This window comes from Dicentrarchus labrax, unplaced genomic scaffold, assembly GCF_905237075.1.
Source record: "Dicentrarchus labrax unplaced genomic scaffold, dlabrax2021, whole genome shotgun sequence".
NCBI classification, from domain to species: Eukaryota; Metazoa; Chordata; class Actinopteri; family Moronidae; genus Dicentrarchus; species Dicentrarchus labrax.
The window spans coordinates 13137378-13165037 of NW_026136715.1; the positions used below are offsets into that span (position 1 = coordinate 13137378).

Genomic DNA, 27660 nt, shown 5'->3' on the forward strand with positions numbered 1-27660 from the left:
GGGGATCGTGTTTACTCCTCTATATACCCCCCTATCCACACTCCAACCTCAAGCAGTCGAGGCAGACAGCCGCTGACCATTGGCTGGACTCTGCCCTGCTTTTTAAAGGACAAGTGTGAAGGATTTACTGGCTTACAGTGGGGATGCAACTAACGCTGCTTGCGACTGTATTGATGATGTGGGAATGACAACGGGCTGTGAAGTGTGTAGGAGAAGCTACGGCGGCCATGAAACTCATGAAAAATGTGAAAGGCCCCTTCTACATTCAATGTTTGATTTGTTCGTTCTGGGCAACTGTAGAGACATGATGGTTCAACATGCTAAATACAAAGGGCGACCCGTGGCGTTTGTAGATAAAAACGTCTCATTCTAAGGTAAATGAAATGGAACAATTCCTATATTCAGGTGGTTATAAATGTATGCCACACCTATGCATACTATATTCAATTTCTGCCAATAGATACTGGACTGTTTAAAAGGAAGTTTTCGCTTGCCACTGTCACCAAGTGCGTGCTCATGGTGGGAACTGTTGGGTATAATTTTATAAGGAGTACAGTCTAAACCGGTGCTATTAGAAAAGTGTCCTCAGATTACTTCTGTTACGATTTGGTGTGACATAAATGCAAAAAAGTTAATAAAATTGAAGTCTAAATATTACCTGAGGCAGTGAAAAGTCCTTTTCTTTAAATCAATTGTCAAAGTGCTCCTTGGCAGCCTTCAGACTCTTGTCATCAGTCTTCTTACAGAAAAACCTGATCAGCTTCTCAGAAAATTCATCTGGGAGAAATTTGGACACCTGACAAGAATGACCGCATTTGTGAGAATAATAACAACAGAAGTTGCCTTTATATAGAACACACACGAAACAAACAGCTCATGTAAAAAAAACAACTAAGGTTAAAGGTTTTGATGTCATTACTTCTGACTTGGTCTTTGGGGATATTTTTTGCAGTGTTCATGTCAGACTTGCTGTAGAAATACATTTCATCAATGGGGTTCTTGTCTTCCATCCCATAGTTCATTTCGATGGGCTAAAAGAGAAAGGTGAGAGATACGCCTGTTTCAGTGAATGATGCCACAACAGAGGTAGGCAACATCATACAAATCAAAAGATAATCAAGATCCAGATTTTAAGAAAGCTGAAATTAAAGTATATAAAAACTCACCATAACTTCAAAGTCCTCTTTTGTCAGCCCGTCAGGGAGTCACCTGCATAGGCTGCCAAACCTATAATATCAATTTGACGCAGAAGTATCAATCTGACTTAAAACTGTCCAGTCAGTCACTTTTAAAACTAAACCTTTCTTGGTTCAGGTCCCTGTCCACACTAAAACATAATTTATGGAGATTTTCCAAAACTTTGTTTGGAGTGTATAAATTCTTTAGTGTGTATGGGAGAAATTAAGCTTTTGCATAAATCCTGTGCAGTTTTTGTTGGGGGTTAAAATTAAGAAAAAATATTAGTTAGCTTTAGGTTTCTCTGTGATCCCTTATTTTAAATGTCAATACAACCACTTACATAGTACAGGTGTTGTTGTTGACCAGCATTTAAGCTGATTTTGTCAAATTATGACACAATCATAAAATAATGATTTTATCAACACTGCAGCTTGGGAATATCATGTACATTACCTGCTGACATTTAAATAGTGTACCTGCGCCTTTTTTTTTTATTTTTCTAAAGTTTTCCTCAAGTATGGTCCTTTGGAACAACTATAAACACTTTTTCCTTCTGAAATGGTCAGGCAACATGTAATATGAACTAGTTCTTTTCAAGAATGCCTTTTAAACTTTTCACTTTACCATTCAATACAATTTGATGTTAAATGTCCCTCAAAGAAATTCAACACTTCCTGCAAGTATTTTGCACTAGGACTTATCTGTTAGCAATTCCTTTAGTTTTTTTAGATTAAATGAGTTTGAATTAGCAGTAGCTCATGACTGAAATAAGAAAAGTTTTCTGAAGAACAGAAATGTACATTATCATGTGGACCATTGCACACATTGTTTGTATTGTCTGCTGTTAGTTCAGACTTGAAATTAGATCAACATTTACTTTTATTTGACCATTCCCTATCACTTACAATTATTTAAAATATACATGTAAAAGTGAAAAGGTGTGCCTCCCTCACCCAGATCATGACAAAGACCAGCAATCTGTACGCAGAGGATGTCTCTGTCAGTGATGTTGAGACCTGGCTACTTTGTTTTCAGACCTTGTCCAAGCTGTCCTGCTAAATGCGCCACCCTTTACCACCACATACAGCACACACAACAAAGAACTCATTACACAATTACTACTGTATCCTGTTGCAAAAATAGAAATGTATATATATGAAATATATACTGAACTATTATACCTATAAACATATGCACCATGTTTTTTTTAAACACATACCTGTGTCTATCTAAAAAATCTGCAAACATACCCAATCGAGTGTTCAAAGCGGTTATGGGATGCTCCAGGGTAAACAAAGTAGGCCCCTCCGAGCTGCCTGATATTCCGTAGTCTCTGGAACTGAGGCGTGTCAATGATTTTGACAAGAAGTGGGTGTAACTCCATATGCCCGTGGATGGGATCATTGAACACCTGTAGAACACATACAACAAAATCCAGTCCAGTTATTACCCAAAAGGGTAAACCAACTCCAGTTCTCCTGAGGGCTTCACAAGTTGGTCTTTCAGGCGGCTGTGGCTCAGAGGCAGAGCGGGTCGTTCCTTAATCGCAAGGTTATGTGTTCGATCCCCGGCTCCTGGTGCCACCTGTTGAAGTATCCTTGAGCAAGATACTGAACCCCAAATTGCTCCTGATGCCGTGCATCGGTGTGTGAGTGTATATGAATGTTAGTTTCTGTTTGATGGACTTTGCCATCACTGAGTGAATGTGTGTGAAAGGGTGAATGTGGCACGTAGTGTAAAAGTGCTTTGAGTGGTCGGAAGACTAGAAAGGCGCTATACAAGTACAGGTCCATTTACCATTTATTTCATACATATTATCTTCCTGATTTTTTCTTCTTCTTTGCTGTAGAATCAACATGCACAATCTTGATGTTGTCGTTGTGTAGGTTATTCACTTATTCTGGCATCTTTGCTGTTTATTCTACAAACTCTTGGATATTTTCCCAGTTTTTCACCTTTCTCTTTTATCCTCAAGTCCTGAAAATGTATAAAAATCTAGAGGGATGTATGATTAGGCACATGATATATTACCTTGCCTGGGATCTGCTCCAACAAAGTTTCCATAGTAGGGAATGAGTAGAAGAGAGAAAAGTGATTTGTGATGAATAAAATCAGGTTATTGTAGAACATCAGAGAAATTTTGCTTTGTATACACTTCTATCCAGGATTGTTAAAATGTTTTGACATTGCAACCTGAGACACTTACATATTGCCGTTATTCTCCACAGTGGTGTTTTCTTCTAGGTAAAAGTCAAAGCAGTTAATGAAGTTTTTATTATGACAAGTAGCCTTGATATTAGCTTTGACGCCTTACAATACAGAATCATAAAGAAAGTCTTCAAATAGTTAACTTATTTAGGATAGCCTTGAGATTAACAATAACCATATGTTACCAAACCAGAAAATCAATTTCATACTAACCTTGTTCTGCTGTTTTTTTCTTCTTAAATGCACTGCTTTCTTCCAGAGTCCAATTCTTAAAGCTAAATGGCGACGAACAGTCTTCTTTAGCGTTTTAAATCTCTCAGCGGCTGTACCTATGTCTCACCAATAATTTTTATGTTGATCAGACAAGCACATATAAAGGGACAATATAGGAATACAAATATGTTATATCATGTTGCTAAAACAGCTGATCAGGGCAGATCTGCAGAAAAGACCAAGAGAGTTGAACAATATCTGGCTTTTGTGTCTCCGCCACACCCACCTAACTACTGCAGAAATTTGCATTCCCTCATTTGTTTATGAGGAAATGTTTTATATAACAAGTAAAGAAGGCTCTGAAAATGTAAAGAAGATTGGGATGGATGATTGGATATACAAAGCCAACTCTCCCAATGACATTTTGCTTTATTCATCGAACCCCTGACCTTTGCAGAATGGAAGTGACATTATGGGTATCAAACAGATGTCTCCATTTTTTATTTATTGACTGACTTTGAGAAGGTGTTTGATAAAGTAAGATGGGATTGGCATCGGGGGAGAACTACTGCCCTCGGACTGAAAGTCAAATAATTTGCATTGCCTGATTAGTTTTTTTATGAGGAAATGTGATATATCGGATAATACGCAATCTTAGTTCCTTTATCTCTTCACAGCACTTCCCTCTTCGGAGGCATCCTTCTTTAAATGTTTTTAATGAACATTTCAAAGTTCTTTTTGAAAAATAAACCTGATAAGGCAATAAATGATCTCCATGAAAATGGTGAATTAAATTTAGAAGATATTGCAGCAATGAATCTATCCCTAAAAGCATCTTGATTACTTGATATTAATATAATATTAAATAATATAAAAATAATATTATTTAATATTATAATAATAATAAATAATATTATTATAGAAGAATATTCTTATTATATATATATATTATATATTCTTAGAATATTATAGAAGAATATTATAATTATTCTATAATATAATATTATAATAATATTGTTATAATATTATTATAATATAAAAGATTACGGCCAAGTGTTTAAAAAAGACATAAAGGAAAACTTATCTTTTTATTCTCCTCTCCAAAACTTAGCCAACTTTCTTCTTCTTCTTCTTCTTCTTCTTCTTCTTCTTTTCTTCTTGAAGATGATGTGTTTCGGGTCTGGTCCCACAGGACTGGTCCATCCCTCAGTGGCCTGGCGCACTTCCGTTTTGTCGAGTGAATTTGCAACGTTTGTTGTTTTGGGGTTTTGTGTGTTTTTGGTATTTGCAGCATTTTTCTTTGGCAGTTGTTTTGTGGGTTTGTAAGTTTGTGCTTCTGCTCCACTTCTGTGATTGCAGCATTTTTCTGTTGCTGTGTTTTTCTGTTGCATTTGTTTTTATGTGTTTGTGTGTTTTTGGTTTTGCATCATTCCTGTGTTTGCAGCGTTTTGTATTAGTGTATTGCAGTTCTGTATAATCCTTTTATTATTAAAGATTGTATGGAACTATTCTCCATACTCTCAACTTTTGTGACATTTTCAAAGTAGTTTCCTAACACTATAAATTTCATCAGTACTGGAAAATAAATTTTGATCTTTTAATCTATCACTAGAATGTCATGTTTGTATTGAGTGAAAAATATCCTTCATGGTGTCTGTATTATCTGTACTGTGTCACAAATATCCAGCATGAGGAAGGTACTTGGTTTAGGAACAGTGTGACGGCGATGTTTTCACAGCGTTAATGGAATGAAACCAAGTACATTTTTGGGGTACTTGTTCTTTACTTTAGTAAAGTACTGGCACATTTCCTACACTCTCTGTTGCTCACAGCTCCCTGGCAAACCCATCGACAACATCAGTGGTTGTATCTTCATCTAACAGACATTTTTAATGCTAATCTGACAAGCGGTAAATATATAGGAATAATGTCATAATGTTACATAATTTTGAGGATACAGCTGATCAAGTCAGGAGAGTTTGAACAATACCTGGCTTTTATGTTACCACCACACCCATCTAACTACTGCCCTGAAAGTCAAATTTGCAATGCTTAATTTGTTTATGAAGAAATGTGATGGCCTTCTAAATTTGGTTTGCTGACACAATTTTGTTTACAATACAGAAAGTTCTTTTACACTATGAAAAGTAAAGAAGGCACTGGGAACATAAACAAGATTGGGGAGTGAATTTCTCAGTTTACGACAGGCCTGCAACAACTCACAGAGCATGAACACTGATGGTTGAGACTTAAGTAAGTAAGTAAGCCAGTTTAGTACGTTACAACTTGCTTACACCCCCTTTCTTCAGACAACATCTCACAATCTCTGGTCTCCATCCATTGTGTACCATATTGTCAATTGTTACCATAATATTTTCAGCCAAACTTGACAATGTACTTTTATAAGTTAAGTTATTATCATTTGTCAGTCAACACAAGATGTAATAGTACTTTAACAGAAAATGTATGTGAAATATTTGTATATTTGGCCTGCCTTCCCTGCAAAAGTCGATATTAACCAACAATATCAATAACAGCCATAGAAATACATTTTACCTTATGCACAGTTTTATTTTAACACTGAATTTAAACATTTATTACAGTTTTTACCATTGCTTATACACTTGCAGACCGGGGACAGGGTCATGGACGACCAAGGCTCGTTGATGCACGTGAGGAGTGAATGCTGGCCTGTGTGGTCCGATCTAACAGACAAGCTACTGTAGTTCAAATTGCTGAAAAAGTTAATGCTGATTCTAATAGAAAGATGTCAGAACACACAGTGGATCCCCAGTTTGTTGGAATGGGTCTGCATAACATTATGACCACCAGGGTGCCCATATGTCATAATGTTATGGCTGATCGGTATATGGGTACTTTTGCTCAACTACACCAAATGGCCACAAGATGACACTGTTGTTTAATTCTTTCAGTTCAGTTTGCTTGACAGTAAAGTGCATGCGTTCTACTTCACCATATGTTTAACTATGTACTCATTCCTCTTTTGTTGACATTTTTGTACTTAATCTGGATGGAAATTTCAAAACCACATATGAGGAAACATGGGTAATGTACAATCATCTCAAAGATTTACTCCATCTATGATGATGAAGTTGTCCCACCTTTGGGTGTAGTATTTGTATCCCAACAAAGGAGGTTGCACATCTTCAGTGTTATTCTCAATGGCACTTGGACGCTGTTGGGTATTCTGAGTTGTAGCAATACATTTGTCTTATAGGATATAGGATAAAAAATGTCTTGTAAGTAACTCCTGTCTTAAGATGCTTTCTGTGCAGACAGTTATCACTTTATTATACAATAGTTGTCAGTGCCGGCCTGTGGCATAGGCAGTATAGGCAAATGCTAAGGGCGCCGTCCATCTAGTGGGCGCCGCGATGGGGGGAGAAAAAAAACTGCAACTTTCAATATTTTTATACTAAAACTAGTTGGTGCTATTATTTCTGAGTATTAAAAAAGACCCCATGAATTTAACTGCATAGCAAAGCCTATTAAACAATAATAAGACTTTATTTAGCCCCCCGCCCCCTCTCCTCCTCTGACTGATTAGACTCTACCTGCTCTCTGAGAGATGGTTGAGTATTCTGACGTCACCCAAGAAAACATTAACACTGTCAAACGACCAAAACTTTCTGGTGCCCAGGGAAGGAAAAAAAGAAAAGAAGAGGAGGAAAAACGCAACAAAGACAGAGGTAGAGTAAAGATAATGTGATGAAATGATTTGTCTGTTGCAAAAAAGTAATACTCCCACCTTATATTTCTCAGGGACATTTGTAAAGATTAGATCTATTCAGCAGGTGTTTTACATTTGTCTACATTTTTATTTGTATTTATTATTGGTTAGCTAACGTTTGCTCTGCTGGTAACAGTCAAATGCTATTCCCTTCACACACCTTTATTTATTAGAGTTGTAAGCCTTGTTGTTTGTTGTGTTACAGTTCAGTATTGTTTAAAGTGTGTTTATAGTGTTACACTTTACATCCATGTTAAAGTGCACTTCATTAATGTTAATACATTCCCATATGTTATATTATACTGCAGTTTACTGCTTCTTTGCATTCTGATAATCAGCATTTCACTGTAATGACAATGACAATAAATCTAATCTAATTTGCATATCAGAAAAAAATGCACTGTATATCATTCATGCACAGTACAGTGAAAGTAATGCATCCCTTAGGTTTTTCATTTTTATTAATTTTATTCTTGGAATCATTTCTTTTATTATTAGACTGTAACACCCAACAGTGTCACTTACTCCTCTTCTCTCTTCAGATGCGCTGTTGAAATATCTAAATCCACCTCCTGCAAATCCTGGGCCGTCTACAGTCATCACCGCTCCAACGGCATCAAGTGATCCTCCTGTCACCTCCACCTCAGGTTTATCACTTGTTTTTATTTTGTAGGTAGTTAAATTTTATACTTTGTGTAGGCTATTTATATGACATTTATTGTATTATTTATTTCTAATTTATTATTTTCTTGTTAACTGTTTTGATTGAGCAACTTGTTTCTCTAAAAATAAAATAAAATGTCAAAGACAAAGTTATTCAGTTTCTTGCGTGAGTATATGTATGTATATAACTGGCAGTGGAATTTACTGCGATGCAAGGGGGGCACCACCTAAAATCTTGCCTAGGGCACCAAATTGGTTAGGGCCGGGCCTGGGCTGGGGATAGCAGCAGCATAACACACGAGAGTGTATGATGTCCTCTAGTGTGTGACAAATTAAACTGCACGAGGGCACACAACAAAGAGGGAAAAAAAGAGTTTCATTTCAAATAGAGCACAATCTATTATCAACTTTAAGAATAAAGTTCAAAGCTTCTAATTGTCTCTGGTAGGTTTCCCTTTATAGCCCCTGTGGTGGCAATTTGTTTAATAAAGCATACAAAGTATGATCTTGTCTTTCTGTAAGGTTTTATTCAAGTCATCCATGAATGGTCTCAACGCAACCGTCAAAAAAAGAGCCAGTTTCAAAAGGTAGAATAATTCAAGACAAAAATATGATAAAATATGTCACCAATAAAAGAGATATTTAAAAAGAAATGAAAAAAATCAACATTGAAGAAGTAAAGATAAATTCTGTGGTTCAAGAAAGATACAGCCAATCGTTGGAACCACAACCACCACCAGAAACTACCTCAAAACAAACATCACTCAAAGTCATAATAATATCTAATCAAATTTCCACATTAAGTCACGTGATTAACATCAAAACCAAAATATTTGAAATCCCTTAACCACAAATTAAACTTTAAATGACAAACTCCATTATATATGTTGGCAAGTGCTTTGCAGCTTGCCCCAATCATAAGGAATACACAGAATACATGAAGACGCATAAATTAATAAATCAGTGAAACGTACTGTGTACATATTCAGTTTCACACAAAGATATTTTAAGTAACCATGATTGATTGTTCACAACAGAGTAATAGTATGTTTCTGGTATGTTTTTAGTAACAACATGCTATTAAGAAGTGATTCAGTTTAAAATCAGACACGTACAGCTCTAGATTATGAAAGAGTCTAAAATCAAACTGAACCACAGATACATGTATAATATTGATCAGGCCTCTAAAAGACCAGAGTACAGGGCCTGAATATGCAAATGCATCCTAATTTATAAAGAAGACTCTGTGCTCATTAACATACTCACCTTATATAATATTTAAATCATTTTCAATCATGAACCAATGAGTACCAGGGAGTGTTTGCTTGTTTTCAGTTTTGATGTCCATCTTCCAAAAGCTCAGATTGATTTTCCTGCACAGACAAGTGCATCAATATTACCAAGAGCAGTGCAGTTCAGAGTGAGAGATGCATAACTGAAGTTGGGCAACTATTTTGATAAACAATTATAATTATAATCGTAAATAAAGTCATTTTTCAAGCAAAAATGTTGCCTATATCCAGCTTTGCTGTTTTTCTGTCTTATGTTTAAGTAAATCAATAATATTGGAGTTTCTGACTGCTTTTATAAGACACCCCCTTGGGTTTAAGGAAATTGTTACATCTATAAACCAAACTATATTTGTCAATTAATCAAGAAAATATTTGGTATATTAAACAATAATGAAAGTGATCACTGGCTACAGCCCTAGGCTACACAAACTCCCACATAATACCTACAATATTATATGTTTAACAGCCTAGATATAAAGATTACCTGATACTCTGGAAAGTCCTTTGCCCTGCACCACTGTTGAAAGTTGTCCACGTCAGCCTGCGGATTCCTGTCATCAGTCTTCTTACAGACAAACCCGACCAGCTGCTCAGAAAAGCACATTGGGCGAATCCTGGACACCTGACAACGCTGAAAGCAGCATACATTTCAGAATAATGACAACAGAGGGATGTCATACAAAGGAAGACTAAAATTAAAATTGTAGTCATCATCGTTTTAGTTCTGACCTTCCTGTTGAATGCGCGGGTAGTGTCATGCTTGGTGTAGAAATATAAGTGATCGATGGGGTCCTCGCGTTTCATCCCATAGTCCATTTTAATGGTCTAACAGAGAAATGTGGGAAAGAAGCTTGTTTTCATATTCTCAAATAAAATTATGCTAAAATGGAGGAAGACAACATCTTACAAATTAACTGATAATTAAGATAAACATTTAAAGAAAAGTGATGTTTTAGACTGAAAACTCACCACAATCTCAAAGTCATCTTCAGTCAGCCCGTCACCAAGAGCTTCAGCCAATTCCCTTTTCCAAGCAGGAATTATTTCCTAGGAAGGGAGGAGAAAGGGTGAGAAGTGGTAGGACAAGAGGTTTGAGATTGATTGCATCTTAACAACACACTGTCAGTCAAGTTAAGAAAACGTTTCTGTTGTTTTTTTGTTTTTCTGTGATCCCTCATTTTAAATGTCATTATAATCACTTACTAGTCACAGGTGTTGTTTTTGACTAGATTTTATCACATGACATCATGATCATAAAATAGTTGTTTTATGAGCACTGCAGCTTGGAAATAACCTGCACATTACTTGTTAAATGGACTGCATTTACATAGAGCTTCTTGATCTCAACGCGGCTAACAAGGGCTTTCAGATTCAATGTCTTTCTCAAGGTCACTTTGACATATTAACAGGAGGAGCTGAGGATCAAATAATTAACCCTGCTCTACCTCCCAACCACAGAGGTGTAATATTTAATATTATATTTGTTCCAGTACAGTACGTGTCATCTCCAAAAATACTCTGATGATACGGCTATTGTAGGGTGTCTGGAGGGCAGAGGGGAGGCTGAGTACAGGGACCTGGTTGATCGCTTTGTGAAGTGGTGTGGGGAGAACCACCTGCAGCTGAATGTGGCAAAAACAAAGGAGATGGTGGTGGATTTTAGGAGGAACAAGCCCCTGCCCTCTCCTGTCAGCATCGATGGGACAGATGTGGATATGGTGTCGGCGTACAAGTACTCGGGTGTCACACCAGACAACAAACTGGACTGGTTCACAAACTCAGAGGCCATCTACAAGAAGGGCATGAGCCGGCTTTCCTTCCTGAGGAGGCTCAGGTCTTTCAATGTCTGCAACAGGATGTTTCAGATGTTCTATCAGTCTGTTGTGGCGAGCACCATCTTCTTTGCTGCGGTGTCCTGGGGTGCGGGCATCAAGGCAAAGGAAGCCAACAGACTAAACAAACTCATTAAAAAGGCAGAGTCTGTTGTTGGCTTGAAGCTTGTCACCCTGGAGGAGGTGGTGGAGGAGAGGATGCTGGCAAAACTGCTGGCAATCATGAACAATCCCTCCCACCCCCTCCACACAACACTGGAAAAGCTAAAGAGCAGCTTCAGCAACAGACTCATTCATCCCCACTGCTCTAAGGAACAATATAGAAAATCGTTCCTCCCCTCTGCAATAAGACTTTCAAATAATAATTGACTCTGAATCAGCTGCTATAACACTATAATTTCCCTTCGGGGATAAATAAAGTATTCTATCTATCTATCTATCTATCTATCTATCTATCTATCTATCTATCTATCTATCTATCTATCTATCTATCTATCTATAGGAAAATATTAAGTGACAACTATATTGGCTGCATTAAAACAGCATCACAAGGAGTATTTGTCAGCTGGGCTGTCTGTCCAACACATCACCAGGTGTTGGCTGTGATGTGCAATTTTGTTGTTTGCCAACTAAAAAGAAGATAAAGAAGAAGAGATTTTGCCTTTTTTACTGTCTACCTGTGGGCAGAAGTTCTATGAAATATATGACCTGTATGGGAGTGTGGACGTGAGTCATTTTCACACAAAAAACTGCCAGCTCTGTAGATGCAGTAAGTGAGTAAGTTTCTTTCTATGATTTTACTTACACTGCTATCACATCCTCTAAATTCAATTTATAGAAATTGTAACTGGCAGGAATGTGTTGTAGTCCATGTGAAATCCAAGCACGATATCCATATAAACAATGAAAAAAATAGAGAAAACAGAAACAAGGAATGTGCACACAAAAGGAGCTTCATCATAACAGAGAAATAGATGATATGACAGACAGTGTAATGCAATAAAGGCCCACAAAGACATTTGTACAAACCTCAGTGGGATCCTCAAACCGCGTTTCACCCAGAAACCTGTAGAGGTCTCGATTAATGATCCTGCGTAGAATGTCTCTTGCATCCCTCAGCTCCTGGGGTGCGTCAAATGCACAGTTGAGTATTTTTTCAAACACAGCATCTACAGAGAAACAGATAAACAGAGTGGAAGATCAGTGAATTTACATGCATATTCACATGATTGTAGTTGCTACTGTGTCAAAGTCTAGGGTAATGTTTACAACTGTCCTGCTCTTTATTGGATTTGATAGCGTTTACATGAGTTTTAAACTCCAACAACTCCAACAAAACTTATTACCTCTTAATGCAATATACCTGTTAGTTTCTCAATAATAAGCTAGGTAGCCTAACTGTTAGTAACTAGGTTTTTATCAAAATATAGCACAGATTTTAACCAAACTTTAAGAAAATCAGCTAAATAAAATGTGAATTAATTAAAAAAATCAAATTGCAATTGTAATGACATATTTTACAATTGCTTATGATTATTATTATAAAGATTTACCAAACAAACACGTGTTCTTACAGCTAGAGAACCAGATTTGTCCCAGTGCTATCTACAGACCTGTCAGCTTAGTATAGGCTTCCATGTCATCAATGGCTGTGGAGAGTCTGAAAGTCTTCTTTCCTGTGCCTTCAATCTTGATGTGCTTGTCTGCTTTTAAAAAGGCATCTGTGATCCTGGATAATCATTATTAATCATCATCATTAATCATTAATCATTTTTAAAAGTGATATGTTCACTTTTAAAACTGAAACACACAAAATGTCACCACCTGTCACCAAACTACCAGAGATGTCATTCTCACTGGAACAAGTTGCCTTTGATTTTTAATTTATCCTTCCATTTCATTGTAAAACAAAATGCCTAAAAACATCACAACATGCATTGCACTTCTTCAGAAAAGTTTCTTTATATCTGGCATTTTAGACTGCAACAATCCCTTAAAAAGTCTGTGATATTCTGGAGGAACTGGGTAGAGAAGGGTAAGTACTCACATAGTCTCTATGATCTTGGTCACTTTGTGCTGGTAGGCTCTTCTGTGGAGACAGAGCCTGGTGTGGAACATTTCAGTCATATTATCCTCCTCCTGTTGAGAGTATTGCCTATAGTTTAGTCGGAACAAATCTGTTTACAATCTGATACAAGAGTAGGAGTAACATTGTCTTTACCTTGTCTCTAACACAGATGTGCTTCCAGCCGTCCACCTCACACACCCTGGCAAACTTTAAGAAGCGATGATAGTCAAAGTTGATCTGGACGCCCAGGTGGTAGCAGTCCCTAAGATAGAACAGAGTGAAGAAAATTGTCTTATTGTGTTAAACTAATCAGCAAAAGCAACCTGGAGAAAGTTCCAAACAATGTCCAGTGTAACTGATTCCCCTCGGTCATTACACTGTGTCACTGTTTCGGCCTTCTCCTCCTATCCTATTTTACCAGGCACCCCCTTCTGGACAGAACTTCAGCCTCAAACTCGTGTTATCACAGTCTGTGGGCCATGTAGATGGTGAACCAGAAGCAATAATATTAATTTTGATAATTTTATTCATATCTTACCTATGCCAGAAGACATTGAGTAATTCTGCTCCTCTGACTAACTGCCCACCTAAACCCATCCCATTCTGTGCAAATAATCTATCTAATTTTAAGAGCAGGAAAGGCATAGTGCTGATCAATTTAAATATTTTAAATAATAGTAATAATTTAAAAAGTCTCCTCCAGCACCAGAAGCTTGATCACTCGAAAAAATTACTCTCTCAAGCAGATCCCGATATTCTGGCTCTTTCAAAAACATGGCCCTAGAAAAGCATCACGGATTCAGAGTTAGCCACAGTAGCTGTAAAACAAGTCCCACCTGGCAAAGTAGTCAAACTTGTCCACATCAATGCCGTTTGTTTTGTTGGACACGATTTCATAGAGAAAGGACTTGTCTTTTGGACGGCCTTTATGTAGCCACTGTGGAGATTACAGACAATCGTGGCATTAGACATTGGTTGCTGTAGCAATATTGATACTGACTGATTTCACACAATTACTGTGAACTCAGTTTTCTGGTCTTGAACTGTGCTACTTTTCGGTACCTCCTGGTCTTTGTCATTGTCTCTGTCAATCATCTCCTTGATGAAGTCCAGATCCTCGGACAGGTTCAGGCCATACTGCTTCATCACATCCTCCAGCTTATTACATTTCACCAGGTGGTCAAACATGGCCAGAGAAGCAGTTTCATGCTGCAACAGAAACAGACTCATTAATATATTAATACCAGAATTCAAAGTGAGAACAACAACTCGCTGCTCAGGTAGAAAGAGTTTATCTTTGCTAAAAACATGAAAGAATACACTGAATGGGAATGCTCGTCTGTGTGTGATCAGGTGCCTTGTATTGCATACAGCCTGCTTCACCCTGCTACCCCTAAACCAGGTCTATAATCTCTTCACCTCTATCACTCACCCACAGGATGTTGGTGTGTGTGAAAGAGGGAGACATATGATACCACACACAAATCCTAACCCTCTTTTTGAATGACCTTTTTTTCCATGAAGAAAAAAACATTCTTTGCTTCCAGGCACCTTCCATAAAACAAATTCTGCCTAATGAATAGTATCATTTGTGTATTGGAATGTTTAGTTAGTTAGAGAAGTACTTGACACAATATCCTTTGAGAATACACTGCATGGGACATAATACCAGGAATGCCACATCTAATTGTGCTTAAAGGAACAAAAAATTAAATTTTTCATTTCACCTGTTTTCAAAGTAAGGGGCCCGCAACAAATTCTACACATTAGGGTCAGTTAACTAGTCATAAGTAGTGTTACTCAGCCTATGTCTTCTGTTGCTCTCCAGTCTGACAAATTAACCATGAACATGTCAGTACCTAAAGAGACTGCATTATGCCATTATTATCCATTATGCCTGATATGAAGTACAGATGATTTGTCTTTTAAACCGTGTTTCAACTAAACACTGACTTGTTTGTGTCTTTGCTAATTAGTTCCCATTCATATCTAACTGATTTGCTTCCTTGATGCAGGCTCTGTTTTCCTTTGTGTGTCATTTTTGTGGTTAGGGACTATGTCATATACATTATGAACAACAGAAATAATTGTTTCTTACCTTCCACTTGTTGCCTGGACGTGCTTTAGGGATGAACATTCCATCATACAGATGGGAAAATGGCCCATGTCCTAGATATGGAGATATAAATTGAATTGAAAACATACAGGAATGCTGAGTTTGAATTAGCAGTAACTCATCACTGAAATAAGAAGTATTCTGAAGAACAGAAATGTACATTATCATGTGGACCATTGCACACTTTGTTTGTATTGTCTGCTGTTAGTTCAGACTAGCCATTAATTGTTAGTGCCTACAGAAACCCTTTGAAATTAGATCAACATTTACTTTTATTGACCATTTCCTTTTCACTTACAATTATTTAAAACATACATGTAAAAGTGAAAAGGTGTGCCTCACTCACCCAGATCATGACAAAGACCAGCAATCTGTACGCAGAGGATGTCTCTGTCAGTGATGTTGAGACCTGGCTGCTTTGTTTTCAGAGCTTGTCCAAGCTGTCCTGCTAAATGCGCCACCCTTTACCACCACATACAGAACACACAACAAATAACTCATTACACAATTACTACATGAGTATCCTGTTGCAAAATGAAATGTTATATATATATATATATATATATATATATATATATATGAAATATATACTGAACTATTATACCTATAAACATATGCACCATGTTTTTTTTAAACACATACCTGTGTCTATCTAAAAAAATCCACAAACATACCCAATCGAGTGTTCAAAGCGGTTGTGGGATGCTCCAGGGTAAACAAAGTAGGTCCCTCCGAGCTGCCTGATACTCCGTAGTCTCTGGAACTGAGGCGTGTCAATGATTTTGACAAGAAGTGGGTGTAACTCCATATGCCCGTGGATGGGATCATTAAACACCTGTAGAACACATACAACAAAATCCAGTCCAGTTATTACCCAAAAGAGTAAACCAACTCCAGTTCTCCTGAGGGCTAGTCTTTTGTTTATTTCATACTGCAATATTCCTGATTTTTTCTCCCACATCTCCTTTGCTGTCCAACCAACAATGGAGAGTAAACAAGCCCAATCTTGATTTTGTGATTAAGTTCAGTGGCGGTTCTATCTTGAATGACACCGTTGGTGAGACCCCCTTATTATAATAAAATAACAACATAAGTGAAGCAGAGAATTATATTTCTCAAATGCACTAATCCATCATCAGAAAAATTGGATTTAACTATTCCACTTGGAACAGGAAACACACTTTTTAAGTGCACAATTTCCACGGGGCGGCTGTGGTGCAGAGGCAGAGCGGGTCGTCCCCTAATCGGAAGGTTGTTGGTTCGATCCTGGTGCCACATGTCGAAGTATCCGTGAGCAAGAATTTGTATCCGAATTGCTCCCGATGCCGTGCATCGGTGTGTGAATGTGTATAAATGAGTTAGTTTCTGTTCGATGGGCTTTACCATCACTGAGTGAATGTGTGTGAAAGGGCGAATGTGCCATGTAGGGTAAAAGCGCTTTGAGTGGTCGGAGGACTAGAAAGGCACTATACAAGTACAGGTCCATTTACCATTTATTTGCCAAAAGACAATGAACACAGTTCTGCACAAAATATGACAGTATAAGTTATCACAATTCAGAAAAACAAAAATGTGCATGATATAGGCCTGTATTTATTATATTATAAATTAAATGTGTGTTATTTGGAAGAAAGTCGAGGTGTGACTTACAGTGGATCCCCCGTTCCCCCCCTTGTCCATTCCATTAGGGAGACCCAGTGAACTGTCCCCCGCCCCCCTCCCCCTTCTCACACAGCTTCTGTGCACGGCACCTTCTCAGCAAGCAAGGGCACTTGCAGCTGTAGGGGGCGCCAATTTGCCAATTCCCCACACAGTGATATGATAGAACAGATAGATAATAGAAAACCACTTTGTGGCGCAGAGGATTTTTTTTTTAAGTGCTTGTGCTGTCCCCCCATGTGTCATGAAAAAATGCCGCCCTGGGCGGCTGCCCGCTCCGCCCATGCCCAAAACTACTGATTAAGTTCATTCACTGATCCTGGAATCTTACACATACCTTTTATTGTGTATTCTACAAGCCCTTGATTTTTCTATTTACTCTCTCTTATCTCTCTAGTCCTTAAAATGTATGGAAATGTATTGTGATGTATAATTAGACACATATATTACCTTGACTTGGACTTTCCAGAGCTTCCTGATACAGAGCAGGATTCTCTCACGATCATTAGGTTTCCTCGAAAAACGAAAAAAAGAAAATACAGAAGAGTATAATAGGGAATCAGTTGAAAAGAGAAAAGTGAGGTGTGAAAACTAAAAGAAATCAGATGGTTGTACAATCAGGTGGTTTAACAAGGGGAGACACTTACTTTATGCCCATATCCTCCAGATTGGCAGCTGTTAGAGTTTGTAGTTGGTCACCAGTGATGTGTTTTTCTGTGTAAAAGAGAAAGAAGTTAATAGCTGTCCTGTATTACATTATGACAAGTAGCCTTCATATTAGCTTCCATGCCTCACAATACAGAATCATAGGGAAAGTCCTTAGTTAAAGCAGCTGCTATCTAATTATAATTAATTTTAACTTAGCTTTAATTAAATCCACCAAACCAGAAAGCCAACCTTTGAATTTATCTGCCCATCGTCCAAGTTCTTCTTGTTCAAGGTACTGCACAATTTTGTTCACAGTCCATTTCTTAAAGTCCAAAGGCAACTTTGCTGGCATTCTCTTCTTTGGTGTCTTCAATCTGTCAGAGGTTGTATCTGTATCCAGTAAGCTGATCTGACAAGCGATAAAAATATATCAGGACAGTCACACTAATGTTATATCATGTTGTTAACACAGGTAATCAGAGTAGACCTTTACAAAAGACAGATCTTGACTAGCTACTCTGTCTCCAAAAATGACATTTATCTACCTCAAATTTGCATTGCCTAATTTGTTTAATTGGAAATGGAGGCCTGCTTCCCCCTTGATGTATATTCTACAAGTTATCTCTAGCCCTGAATATTTAGTGTGATGTACGGTTATGTACATGTTATATTCCTGTGCCTTGTGATCAGCCCGAGCTTCCTGATACTGTGTAAGATTTTTAGATAGTCACTAAGTTACGTAATAAAAATATTATAAATTGAATTTAGCAAATTGGAAAGAGAAAGGACACTTACGCTCTGCCAGTCTGATCCAGATTATCATCAGTGACATACACCATTGATTTTATGTTACTATTATCTCCACCCTATACAGCACAAACAACAACGTGATCAAACTTCTGTTGAGACTGTTTTACCTTCCGAAGGAGTTTGGTAGCGTTGTTGTTTGTGCTGTTTTCAGTCCCTCCTAATAAGAATACAGCAAGAGCAGCAGTCTGTTGCCAGACCCAATCCCTTTGATATGACTACAAACAGACCCTTCTCGTGTCTGTTTTTGTTTCACACACCTACTAGTTCTAAACAACTTTGAGATTCAATAAAAGCCATCCTCAATATGGAGCTGAACAAAAGACATATTTCTACCACTGATGACTTACAGAAAGCCATGAACTGAACGACTGAATGACTTGTGCATAAGGCCGGTGGATAGCTACAAGACAGAGACATTCACAAGTCAAATCTCAAGTCTCTTATGGTTGTAATTCTATCATTTGCTGCATATCCCATACCTGTAACTAAGGAAAAGCGCTGCTACGTTGGAGTTCACCCCAGTGGACGAGAGGGTCGCCTCCCTACGCCTACAATCTGGGGGGGAACTATGACTGTTGTTTGTGCTTATGCACCAAACAGCAGTGCAGAATATTCGCCCTCGTGGAGACCCTGAATGAAGTCTCCAGTAGACACTTGGAGGGGCGTGATTGGGAGGAATGGCCTCCCTGATTTGAACCCGAGTGGTGTTTTGTTACTCGACCTCTGTGCTAGTCATGGATTGTCCATAACAAACACCATGTTCGTACATAGGGATGCTCATAAGTGTACGTGCTACCAGAGCACCTTAGGCCAAAGGTCTATGATCGATTTTGTGATCGTATCATCAGACCTGAGACCGCATGTATTGGACACTCGGGTAAAGAGAGGGGCTGGACAGCACTGGACAGCTCTGGTAAACTCAAACGTGAAGTAGGGGTGAACTGGGAACAGGAAGGCCCCTGTCCAAGAGACCTTCAACTCCCACCTCCGGCAGAGCTTCTCCGGCATTCCTGTGGAAGCGGGGGACATCGAACCAGAGTGGTTGGTGTTCAAAGCTTCTATTGCTGAAGCTGCGGCTGTGAGCTGTGGTCTTAAGGTCTCGGGCGCCTCAAAGGGCGGTAACCCTCAAACACGGTGGTGGACACCGGAAGTCACGAAAGCCGTCCGACTGAAGAAGGAGGCCTTCCGGGATGTTATCCTGGAGGGACTCCGACAGGCCAGAAGGACTGCAGCCACAGCTGTGAGGGAAGCAAAACAGTGGGTGTGGGAGGAGTTCGGAGAAGTCATGGAGAAGGACTTTGGAGGCAGTATTGCGATCCCTTTATCGAACTGTTGTCACAAAAAGAGAGTTGAGCCGAAAGGCGAAGCTCTCGATCTACCGGTCGATCTTTGTTCCTACCCTCACCTATGGTCATGAGAGATGGGTCATGACCAAAAGAACGAGATCGCGGGTACAAGCAGCCAAAATGGGTTTCCTCAGGAAGGTGGCCGGCGTCTCCCTAAGGGATAGGGTGAGAAGCTTGGACATCCGCAAGGGAAAGAGCCAGCTGTAATGGTTCGGGCATCTGGTGAGGATGCCTCCAGGGTGCCTCCCGAGGGAGGTGTTCCTGGCACGTCCAGCTGGGAGGAGGCCACGGGCCAGACCGAGGACTAGGTGGAGAGATTATATCTCAACACTGGCCTGGGAACGCCTAGGGATCCCCCAGTCAGAGTTGACCCGATCCCGGATAAGCGGATGAAGATGAGATGAGATGAGATGAGATTTTGGATCTCACCCCTGATGTTAGCCACATTGAACAATCCTGTTCATTAGATCAGATTAGGTTAGATTCAACTTTGCACAAAGTAAAAGTACAAAGACAATGAAATGCAGTAAAAAAAAAAAAAGCCTCTTGGACAGATGAACTAGGGCTCCAAAAATGTTCCTTTAGAGGTAGCAATATGGCATGAGGGAGCAGCGGTTCTGCTCTTCATTTTCTCACTACCTCAAAGCTCATGACCAGGAGTGATGGTTGAAACGTAGATCTATTAATGATTAGATGCTGAAGCTTGACAGGTTCCCCATTAGAGGCCAGTCAGTCATATTCACACTGTCACTACCTGACATGCATTTCTTTGGAGTGTGGTAGAAATACATACAAATATTTGGAGTGCATGCAGACTTCTTACAGAAAGGATTGGATGTAATCTGGCACCTTTTTGCTGTAAGGAGACACTCTGTGGAGACTGATGGGAATATGATGAGATATATGGCTGCAACTAACAATTAATGTCTATCAATTAATCTGTGAATAATTTCTCGATTCATTGATTAGTTGTTTGGTCAAGAAAATATTAGAAAATTGTGGAAATTGTCCATCGAAGTTTCCTTAACCTTAAGGCCATTTTTTGTAATGTCTTGTTTCACAAACCCAAAGATATTTGTTTTACAATTGTAGAGGAGTATGGAAGCCACCAAACGATAATAAGGCTAAAGAAATTTTGCATTTGTTCTTTAATAAATGACAGATTTTGAAAATTGCTCAAGATGTTTTTGTCTGAATTCACCAAGCAATTCGATTTTGTGACTTGATTTGAATTTTCAGATCCAGTTGAATTTGGGCAATTTGAACAGTGGAGTGGAGTGATATAAACAGCAGGGCTGCCTACTGCAGCTTTAAAGCCTTTCTTTGCTCCCATTCACATTTTAACAATTTGTAGCTATTAATGCTGAGTCATATCATTTGTTTACAAAATACTTCACAATCCATTGTTGAAATATTTAGTAGACACAGTATTTTGGAATTAAATGATTCAGTTCAGACTCTTGTCATGAGGCATGTTGAGAATTAAGGCAGTAAATGTACAGTTTGACATACACGGCATACCTTACATATTTTTAGGTTATATTATACATTTTCTTTTATGTGTTCTTCAGTTATTACTTATTTCATGTATGACCGTAACTTATATAACACAATATATTATCTTGTGCACACAAGAGAAATAATCTTTTGTGCTTTGGGGGTTACATATCACCTGCTACTGTACAAACAATTTGTATTGTATTGTATTTGTATTTTACACATTGCATCAATAAAGTTCAAATTCAACTGTTTTTATAGTTGAGCAGCCTTTCTATTCCTGGGCGACAGCTGAAACACACAAGTGGATGATTCCCTCAAGTGTTAGACAAGTTTAACTGCGCAAGTTCACATAATGAAGAGTAAAAGAGTTTTATTTCAATTATTCTATTATCAACTTGTCTCAATAGGAATGAAGTAACAATATAAAACATTTTCACACAATGAGCAAAACATGGTCCTTCTTGCCTAGGGCTCCCAGGGGGTCTAGAAACGCCCCTGCTCACAACCAAGAGTTAATAAAGTAATACAGTACTGTAATGGAAAATTTGTATTACAGGCTTGAGTGTTCCTCCCTATAGCAATGATTGTTCTCAGTAATAAAATCTCAGTAATGTGTTTTCAATGTGTTTTTAAGCACTGCGACCTATGGCCTTGTGTTTAGTGAGTAACTTTCAGCTAGATATCTGTCTCCTGTCCAGAGAGTAATTCTCCTGTCCAGAGAGTAATAAAGTAATAAATGTGTCTCTGTTGAAAGTAATAAAGTAATAAATGTGTTTCTGTGGACGCAGCAACACGTGACTTATGGAAGGGCCTGACCTTGGTTCTCACAGTTCAGAGAGGGCCTGTTAGCTAAGATAGCATCTGATAAATTTCACTGTGACAGTTATGTGATAACAAATGTAAGGGAGGAATGCTTCTAATGCTTCTAAAAATGTATAAAACCCAGTGTGGGACTGCCCCACTCTGAGCATTTTCTTTGACTGTGTTGAGTGTTGTAATTTGATGGCGCCCTTACTCCCTGTATTATGATAGACTGATATACTGTATTGCTGTATTGTATAAGGTTTACGGTACGTACAGGACATGACTCACCATGCTCCCAGTGAGTGCCAGTAGGGATGGGCGATACCACACTTTTAGGATTCGATACAATATCCTTTTTCCTGCAATTTCATCAATACCGATACTGATCATTTTAATGTTTTTTCAGTCAAAATATTATTACACTTAAGGCAAATCACATGACAAATACTGGCCATTTATCCCATTTATTATGTGCAATACATAATAAAACAAAAAGTAAAATAAATAACACAAATATTAATGAAATCAATTAAAAATGAACACCAACATGCACATTTGCACTTTCCTCACTTATTTCTCAAAAATAAAAAACCTGTATGTCGAAGTAAACATGAAACACTGTATCCTTTCACTGAAGTAACAAAGGGCAGAAACAAGAGAGATGTTTAACATTAACTTTGTAAAGCACATAACAGATAACAGAACAGTAATTAGAGAGAGTTAGTAGAAATTTATTTTTTATTATCCGATTCTTTTTTGGGGGCTTTTTATTGCCTTTATGATAGTGACAGCTGAAGACCGGGCCGGCTGACGCTCATATAGTTTCCTTTTCCTTGTCACGGAGATGACTCGGCACATAGTAACTGAAGTAAGCTCTCCAAAACAATTGAAAGTGATGCATGCACCCCCAATTCTTATTTGTTAGTTGATATCGATATTTGTTTAAGGAAATCGATGCCAAATGAGTAGCGTGTGAGTATCGATATGCGAGCCATGATGATGAGATGACAACACATCAGTCCCTACTTTATTGTTAAATAAATATGCCAAGAGGCTAAAGATGATTCAAGTATGTTCTGCTTATCCTCCATACGCAGTAGAGGACTGCGCACTCCAGTAAAAATCCTTAAAGTAACCTTTTAAATTAAAAACGACAAAACCTTTAAGGACCAATTGCTTGACTCAAGATATTTATTTTTGTGTATTGGTGAGTGTCTTACAGGAAATTTCGGCTGCACTTCACTCAAAGTAAACCATAAATTAAGCAAATTAAGCTGATGACGCGACTAACATTTCTATTCGTTTTTAACAAACTCAAATTTATCACATCAAAATGAAATATTCAAAATAATCATATTCATTCATTAGTTCTCATACCAGTGGCGTCTTTATTTGATCCTTGAGCTGAGTCTTGCGTCTAAGTGTCCGTGATGTGCAGCCTTCTGTTTGTTTTGCCAAGAATTTCCTAATGAGTGAGGGTGCGCCGTTTAATTGCTGCGTCAGAAACTGAAAGTGAAACCTTTGTGTCTCCGCCACACCCACCTTACTACTGCAATAATTCGCATTCCCTTATTTGTTTATAAGGGAATGTTTTATATAACAAGTAAAGAAGATTGGGATGGATGATTGGATGTACTAAGCCAACTCTCCCGATGACATTTTGCTTTATTCATCGAACCCCTGACCTTTGCAGAATGGAAGTGACATTATGGGTATCAAACAGATGTCTCCATTTTTTATTTATTGCTGACTTTGAGAAGGTGTTTGATAAAGTAAGATGGGATTGGCATCGGGGCACAACTATTGCCCTCGGACTGAAAGTCAAATAATTTGCATTGCCTAATTCGTTTTTTTTATGAGGAAATGTGATATATCGGATAGTACGCAATCTTAGTTCATTTATCTCTTCACAGCACTTCCCTCTTCGGAGGCATCCTTCTTTAAATGTTTTTAATGAACATTTCAAAGTTCTTTTTGAAAAATAAACCTGATAAGGCAATAAATGATTTCCATGAAAATGGTGAATTAAATTTAGAAGATATTGCAGCAATGAATCTATCCCTAAAAGCATCTTGAATAAAAACTAATTTATTATAACAATCTATGGAGAACAAGCCAGAACATTTTTACCGTGTACTCATTCTTTGACAGCAAACTGCTTACCTTTTTTCAATTAAAACCGCACCATGCTGATTAGCTGTTTAAAGACATATTAGTGAATTTCTCTCCCTTTTTAAAGGCATTGGAAGCTTCAACAAGCTGTCAGAAAAGGTTAGCAAAAGCAAAGATTAATAAATGTATTTCAAAATTAATTTTACAGAATAAAGGCTTTGCTGCTCTCCCACATACAACCTGTTTCTCATGGGAAGAAAAAAAATGTAACAGTTGAAACAATTTTTCAGAACAATTTACAAAAGAAAAGCTGATTCATATCTTTCAATTAAAAATATTTTATAAAATCACTACTACTATAAAACAACCTGATATTGCACAATCATCATTATGTAGATTCTGTATTAAAGAAGATGAAGACCAATTGTATTTATTTTTCCATTGTCCATATGTATATTGATCTTTTAATCTATCACTGGAATATCATGTTTGTATAGAGTGAAAAATATCCTTGATGGTGTCTGTATTATCTGTACTGTGTCACAAATATCAAGCATGAGGAATGTGCTTGGTTTAGGAATAGTGGGAGGCGATGTTTTCACAGGGTTAATGGAATGAAATCAAGTACATTTTTTGGGTACTTGTTTTTACTTCAGTAGTAAAGTAGTAAAGTACTGGCACATTTCCTACACAAATATATAGCGTAGAGTGAATTTCTCAGTTTACGACAGGCCTGCAACAACTCACAGAGCATGAACACTGATGGTTGAGACTTAAGTAAGTAAGTAAGCCAGTTTAGTACATTACAACTTGCTTACACCCCCTTTCTTCAGACAACATCTCACAATCTCTGGTCTCCATCCATTGTGTACCATATTGTCAATTGTTACCATAATATTTTCAGCCAAACTTGACAATGTACTTTTATAAGTTAAGTTATTATCATTTGTCAGTCAACACAAGATGTAATAGTACTTTAACAGAAAATGTATGTGAAATATTTGTTTATTTGGCCTGCCTTCCCTGCAAAAGTCGATATTAACCAACAATATCAATAACAGCCATAGAAATACATTTTACCTTATGCACAGTTCTATTTTAACACTGAATTTAAACATTTATTACAGTTTTTACCATTGCTTATACACTTGCAGACCGGAGACAGGGTCATGGACGACCAAGGCTCATTGATACACGTGGGGAGTGAAGGCTGGCCTGTGTGGTCCGATCTAACAGAACTGTAGTTCAAATTGCTGAAAAAGTTAATGCTGATTCTAATAGAAAGATGTCAGAACACACAGTGTCGGTATATGGGTACTTTTGCTCAACTACACCAAATGGCCACAAGATGACACTGTTGTTTAATTCTTTCAGTTCAGTTTGCTTGACAGTAAATTGCATGTGTTCTACTTCACCATATGTTCAACTATGTACTTATTCCTCTTTTGTTGAAATTTTTGTACTTAATCTGGATGGAAATTTCAAAACCACATATGAGGAAACAGATGTACAATCATCTCAAAGATTTACTCCATCTATGATGATGAAGTTGTCCCACCTTTGGGTGTAGTATTTGTATCCCAACAAAGGAGGTTGAACATCTTCAGTGTTATTCTCAATGGCACTTGGACGCTGTTGAGTATTCTGAGTTGTAGCAATACATTTGTCTTATAGGATATAGGATAAAGAATGTCTTGTAAGTAACTCCTGTCTTAAGATGCTTTCTGTGCAGACAGTTATCACTTTGTTATACTGTAGTTGTTATAAGGTCAGATAACCTCAGAGGCCTCAGCAACTGTCAGATAACCTCAGAGGCCTCAGCAATCTGACTGGGCTGAGTGGTTGTTCTTAGCGTCATGAAGATAATATGACTTCTGGGCCAAGGTCCTTCATTCAAAAGCAACTTTCTGTTATATAGAGATTATTGAAACTCAGCAAACAAAAATATCAGAAATCAAAGTGAATAGAAACTGCTGGTTATTTTAACTGAAAAGGAAACGTGAGAATAGATTAGAATCTTGATAGATTAAGACATACTGTACTGGTTGACCTAACTAGGGGTATACAGATTGTAAGACTAGCTACAACTTTTAAAATAGGTAAAGCTACTGTTCCCTAACTGCCTGAGCCCCAGTAATCAGCCTAGAAACCAGTAAAGTCTGGCTGCTTTTGTTCACTCAACGGTACTTTTATCCACACGTGAGGGAACAGAAACAAAAGCCTCTTGGCCTGCAAGACTTAGCTGTGAACCCCTTTGCATTAGCAATCATTGCAGATATTTGGAATACTTCAACATCTTTAAAATCTTTGGCCAATGAGTCCATGCAGTTGAGGTAACTTGTCAGTGTGATTGACAGGAGGTCCTCACACAACTTATATGCTTTAAGCTGCTGTTACCCTGCAGTTATTCTCCTATTAAAGCCAGTTCTTTGTTTTAGCTTCTTGAGCCCCTCAGTGAAGGAGACCATGGGATCATACACCTTACTGTAAGCCTGAATCAAACCTGGGCCACCGCAGCAAGGACTCGGTGTACATGGATGGAGCTGGATAGTTTGGAGGCTGTGACTGAGAAGAGGATGAGAGGGAAGCTGAAAGCCATTATGGACAACCCCTCTCATCCTCTCTACACTGAGCTTAGGCAGCTCAGGAGCACTTTCAGCTACAGACTGACCCAGCCCCGAGCCTCAAAGCGGTTTGGAGGCTCGTTTGTTCCATCTGCCATCAGACTCCACAACGCCACAGCACCCAGTACCTCCAACCCCCGCAGACAAAGTCTGGTTTCAAACTCCTACCACAATGCACAAACCTTTTGCACTATTTATATTTTCTTTCCACTTGTACAGTTTAGTTTTAGTTTTTTAGTTTTAGTCAAGTTTAATTTTCTGCTCATATTTTGCACTCCATGTCCTACTTGAACAATGCATAGTGTATATACTTTCATTTATAGTTTTATATCTTCTATTATATTTTGTATTTTGTAATATTTTTATTTGTGATTTTCTCTGTTTTGCACTACTTTGCCCTATTGCTGCTGTGTCAACCTGAATTTCTCCTAAGGGGGATGAATAAAGGAATATCTTATCTTACATAGACCATGGGCTCTACCAGATGAGCTATCATGCGCCCCAGACCTCTGCTCTGCACTTCATCCACCACCAGCCAAATGAACAAATTGCTTTTCTGCCATCAATCCATAAACATTAAAGTCATTAGACTATGTGTTGCAAAAGGAAGAACATTTAAATGTGCTAAAACCATGCAAGTGGGTGGTATAAAGTAAGGCCTGTGTATATGTCAGTCATACCAGACGTCTCCACATCTAAACAAGACCTGCTGGTGAGCTTTGCCTTGTTTCATCTTAACGCTGTGAAAACTTGTATGTCTGAAAGGGAAGCTTTTCAGGAAATAAGAAACACATTTAAAACAAATACAGATTTCAAATACTTAATACACCTTGAA

The 27660-nt window shown here is 38.1% G+C and overlaps 2 protein-coding genes across 7 annotated transcripts in view; both read right to left on the bottom strand.

Annotated features, from left to right (window-relative positions):
* LOC127377620 (deoxynucleoside triphosphate triphosphohydrolase SAMHD1) overlaps nucleotides 1–1429 on the bottom strand; it is a 71335-nt gene extending 69906 nt beyond the window's left edge. Inside the window, exon 1 of the mRNA XM_051425693.1 lies at nucleotides 1167–1429. The gene's annotated coding sequence lies outside the window, so the exon portion shown is untranslated. The remainder of the gene's footprint in view (nucleotides 1–1166) is intronic.
* The window catches only part of LOC127377623 (deoxynucleoside triphosphate triphosphohydrolase SAMHD1), a 32448-nt gene extending 13941 nt beyond the window's left edge, over nucleotides 1–18507 (bottom strand). The window contains exons 1-17 of one of the 6 annotated variants that reach the window (XR_007887722.1): nucleotides 18425–18494; nucleotides 17879–18033; nucleotides 17629–17695; nucleotides 17432–17495; nucleotides 15997–16157; nucleotides 15669–15784; nucleotides 15305–15375; nucleotides 14269–14415; nucleotides 14043–14143; nucleotides 13360–13468; nucleotides 13186–13277; nucleotides 12752–12867; nucleotides 12168–12307; nucleotides 10276–10353; nucleotides 10036–10131; nucleotides 9791–9937; nucleotides 9281–9387 (exon numbers count right to left, since the gene is read on the bottom strand). Coding sequence is in view for 4 of the 6 variants with exons in the window: in XM_051425699.1 (XP_051281659.1) it covers nucleotides 9346–9387; nucleotides 9791–9937; nucleotides 10036–10131; nucleotides 10276–10353; nucleotides 12168–12307; nucleotides 12752–12867; nucleotides 13186–13277; nucleotides 13360–13468; nucleotides 14043–14143; nucleotides 14269–14415; nucleotides 15305–15375; nucleotides 15669–15784; nucleotides 15997–16157; nucleotides 17432–17495; nucleotides 17629–17695; nucleotides 17879–18033; nucleotides 18425–18468 (1746 nt within the window). In the remaining 2 variants the exon portion in view is untranslated. Of the gene's footprint in view, nucleotides 1–8521; nucleotides 9388–9790; nucleotides 9938–10035; nucleotides 10132–10275; nucleotides 10354–12167; nucleotides 12308–12751; nucleotides 12868–13185; nucleotides 13278–13359; nucleotides 13469–14042; nucleotides 14144–14268; nucleotides 14416–15304; nucleotides 15376–15668; nucleotides 15785–15996; nucleotides 16158–17431; nucleotides 17496–17628; nucleotides 17696–17878; nucleotides 18034–18424 lie in introns of those variants that run through there. The other 5 variants (XR_007887723.1, XM_051425699.1, XM_051425700.1 and 2 more) reach the window with 5 other exon arrangements.
* Nucleotides 18508–27660: the final 9153 nt, after the last annotated feature.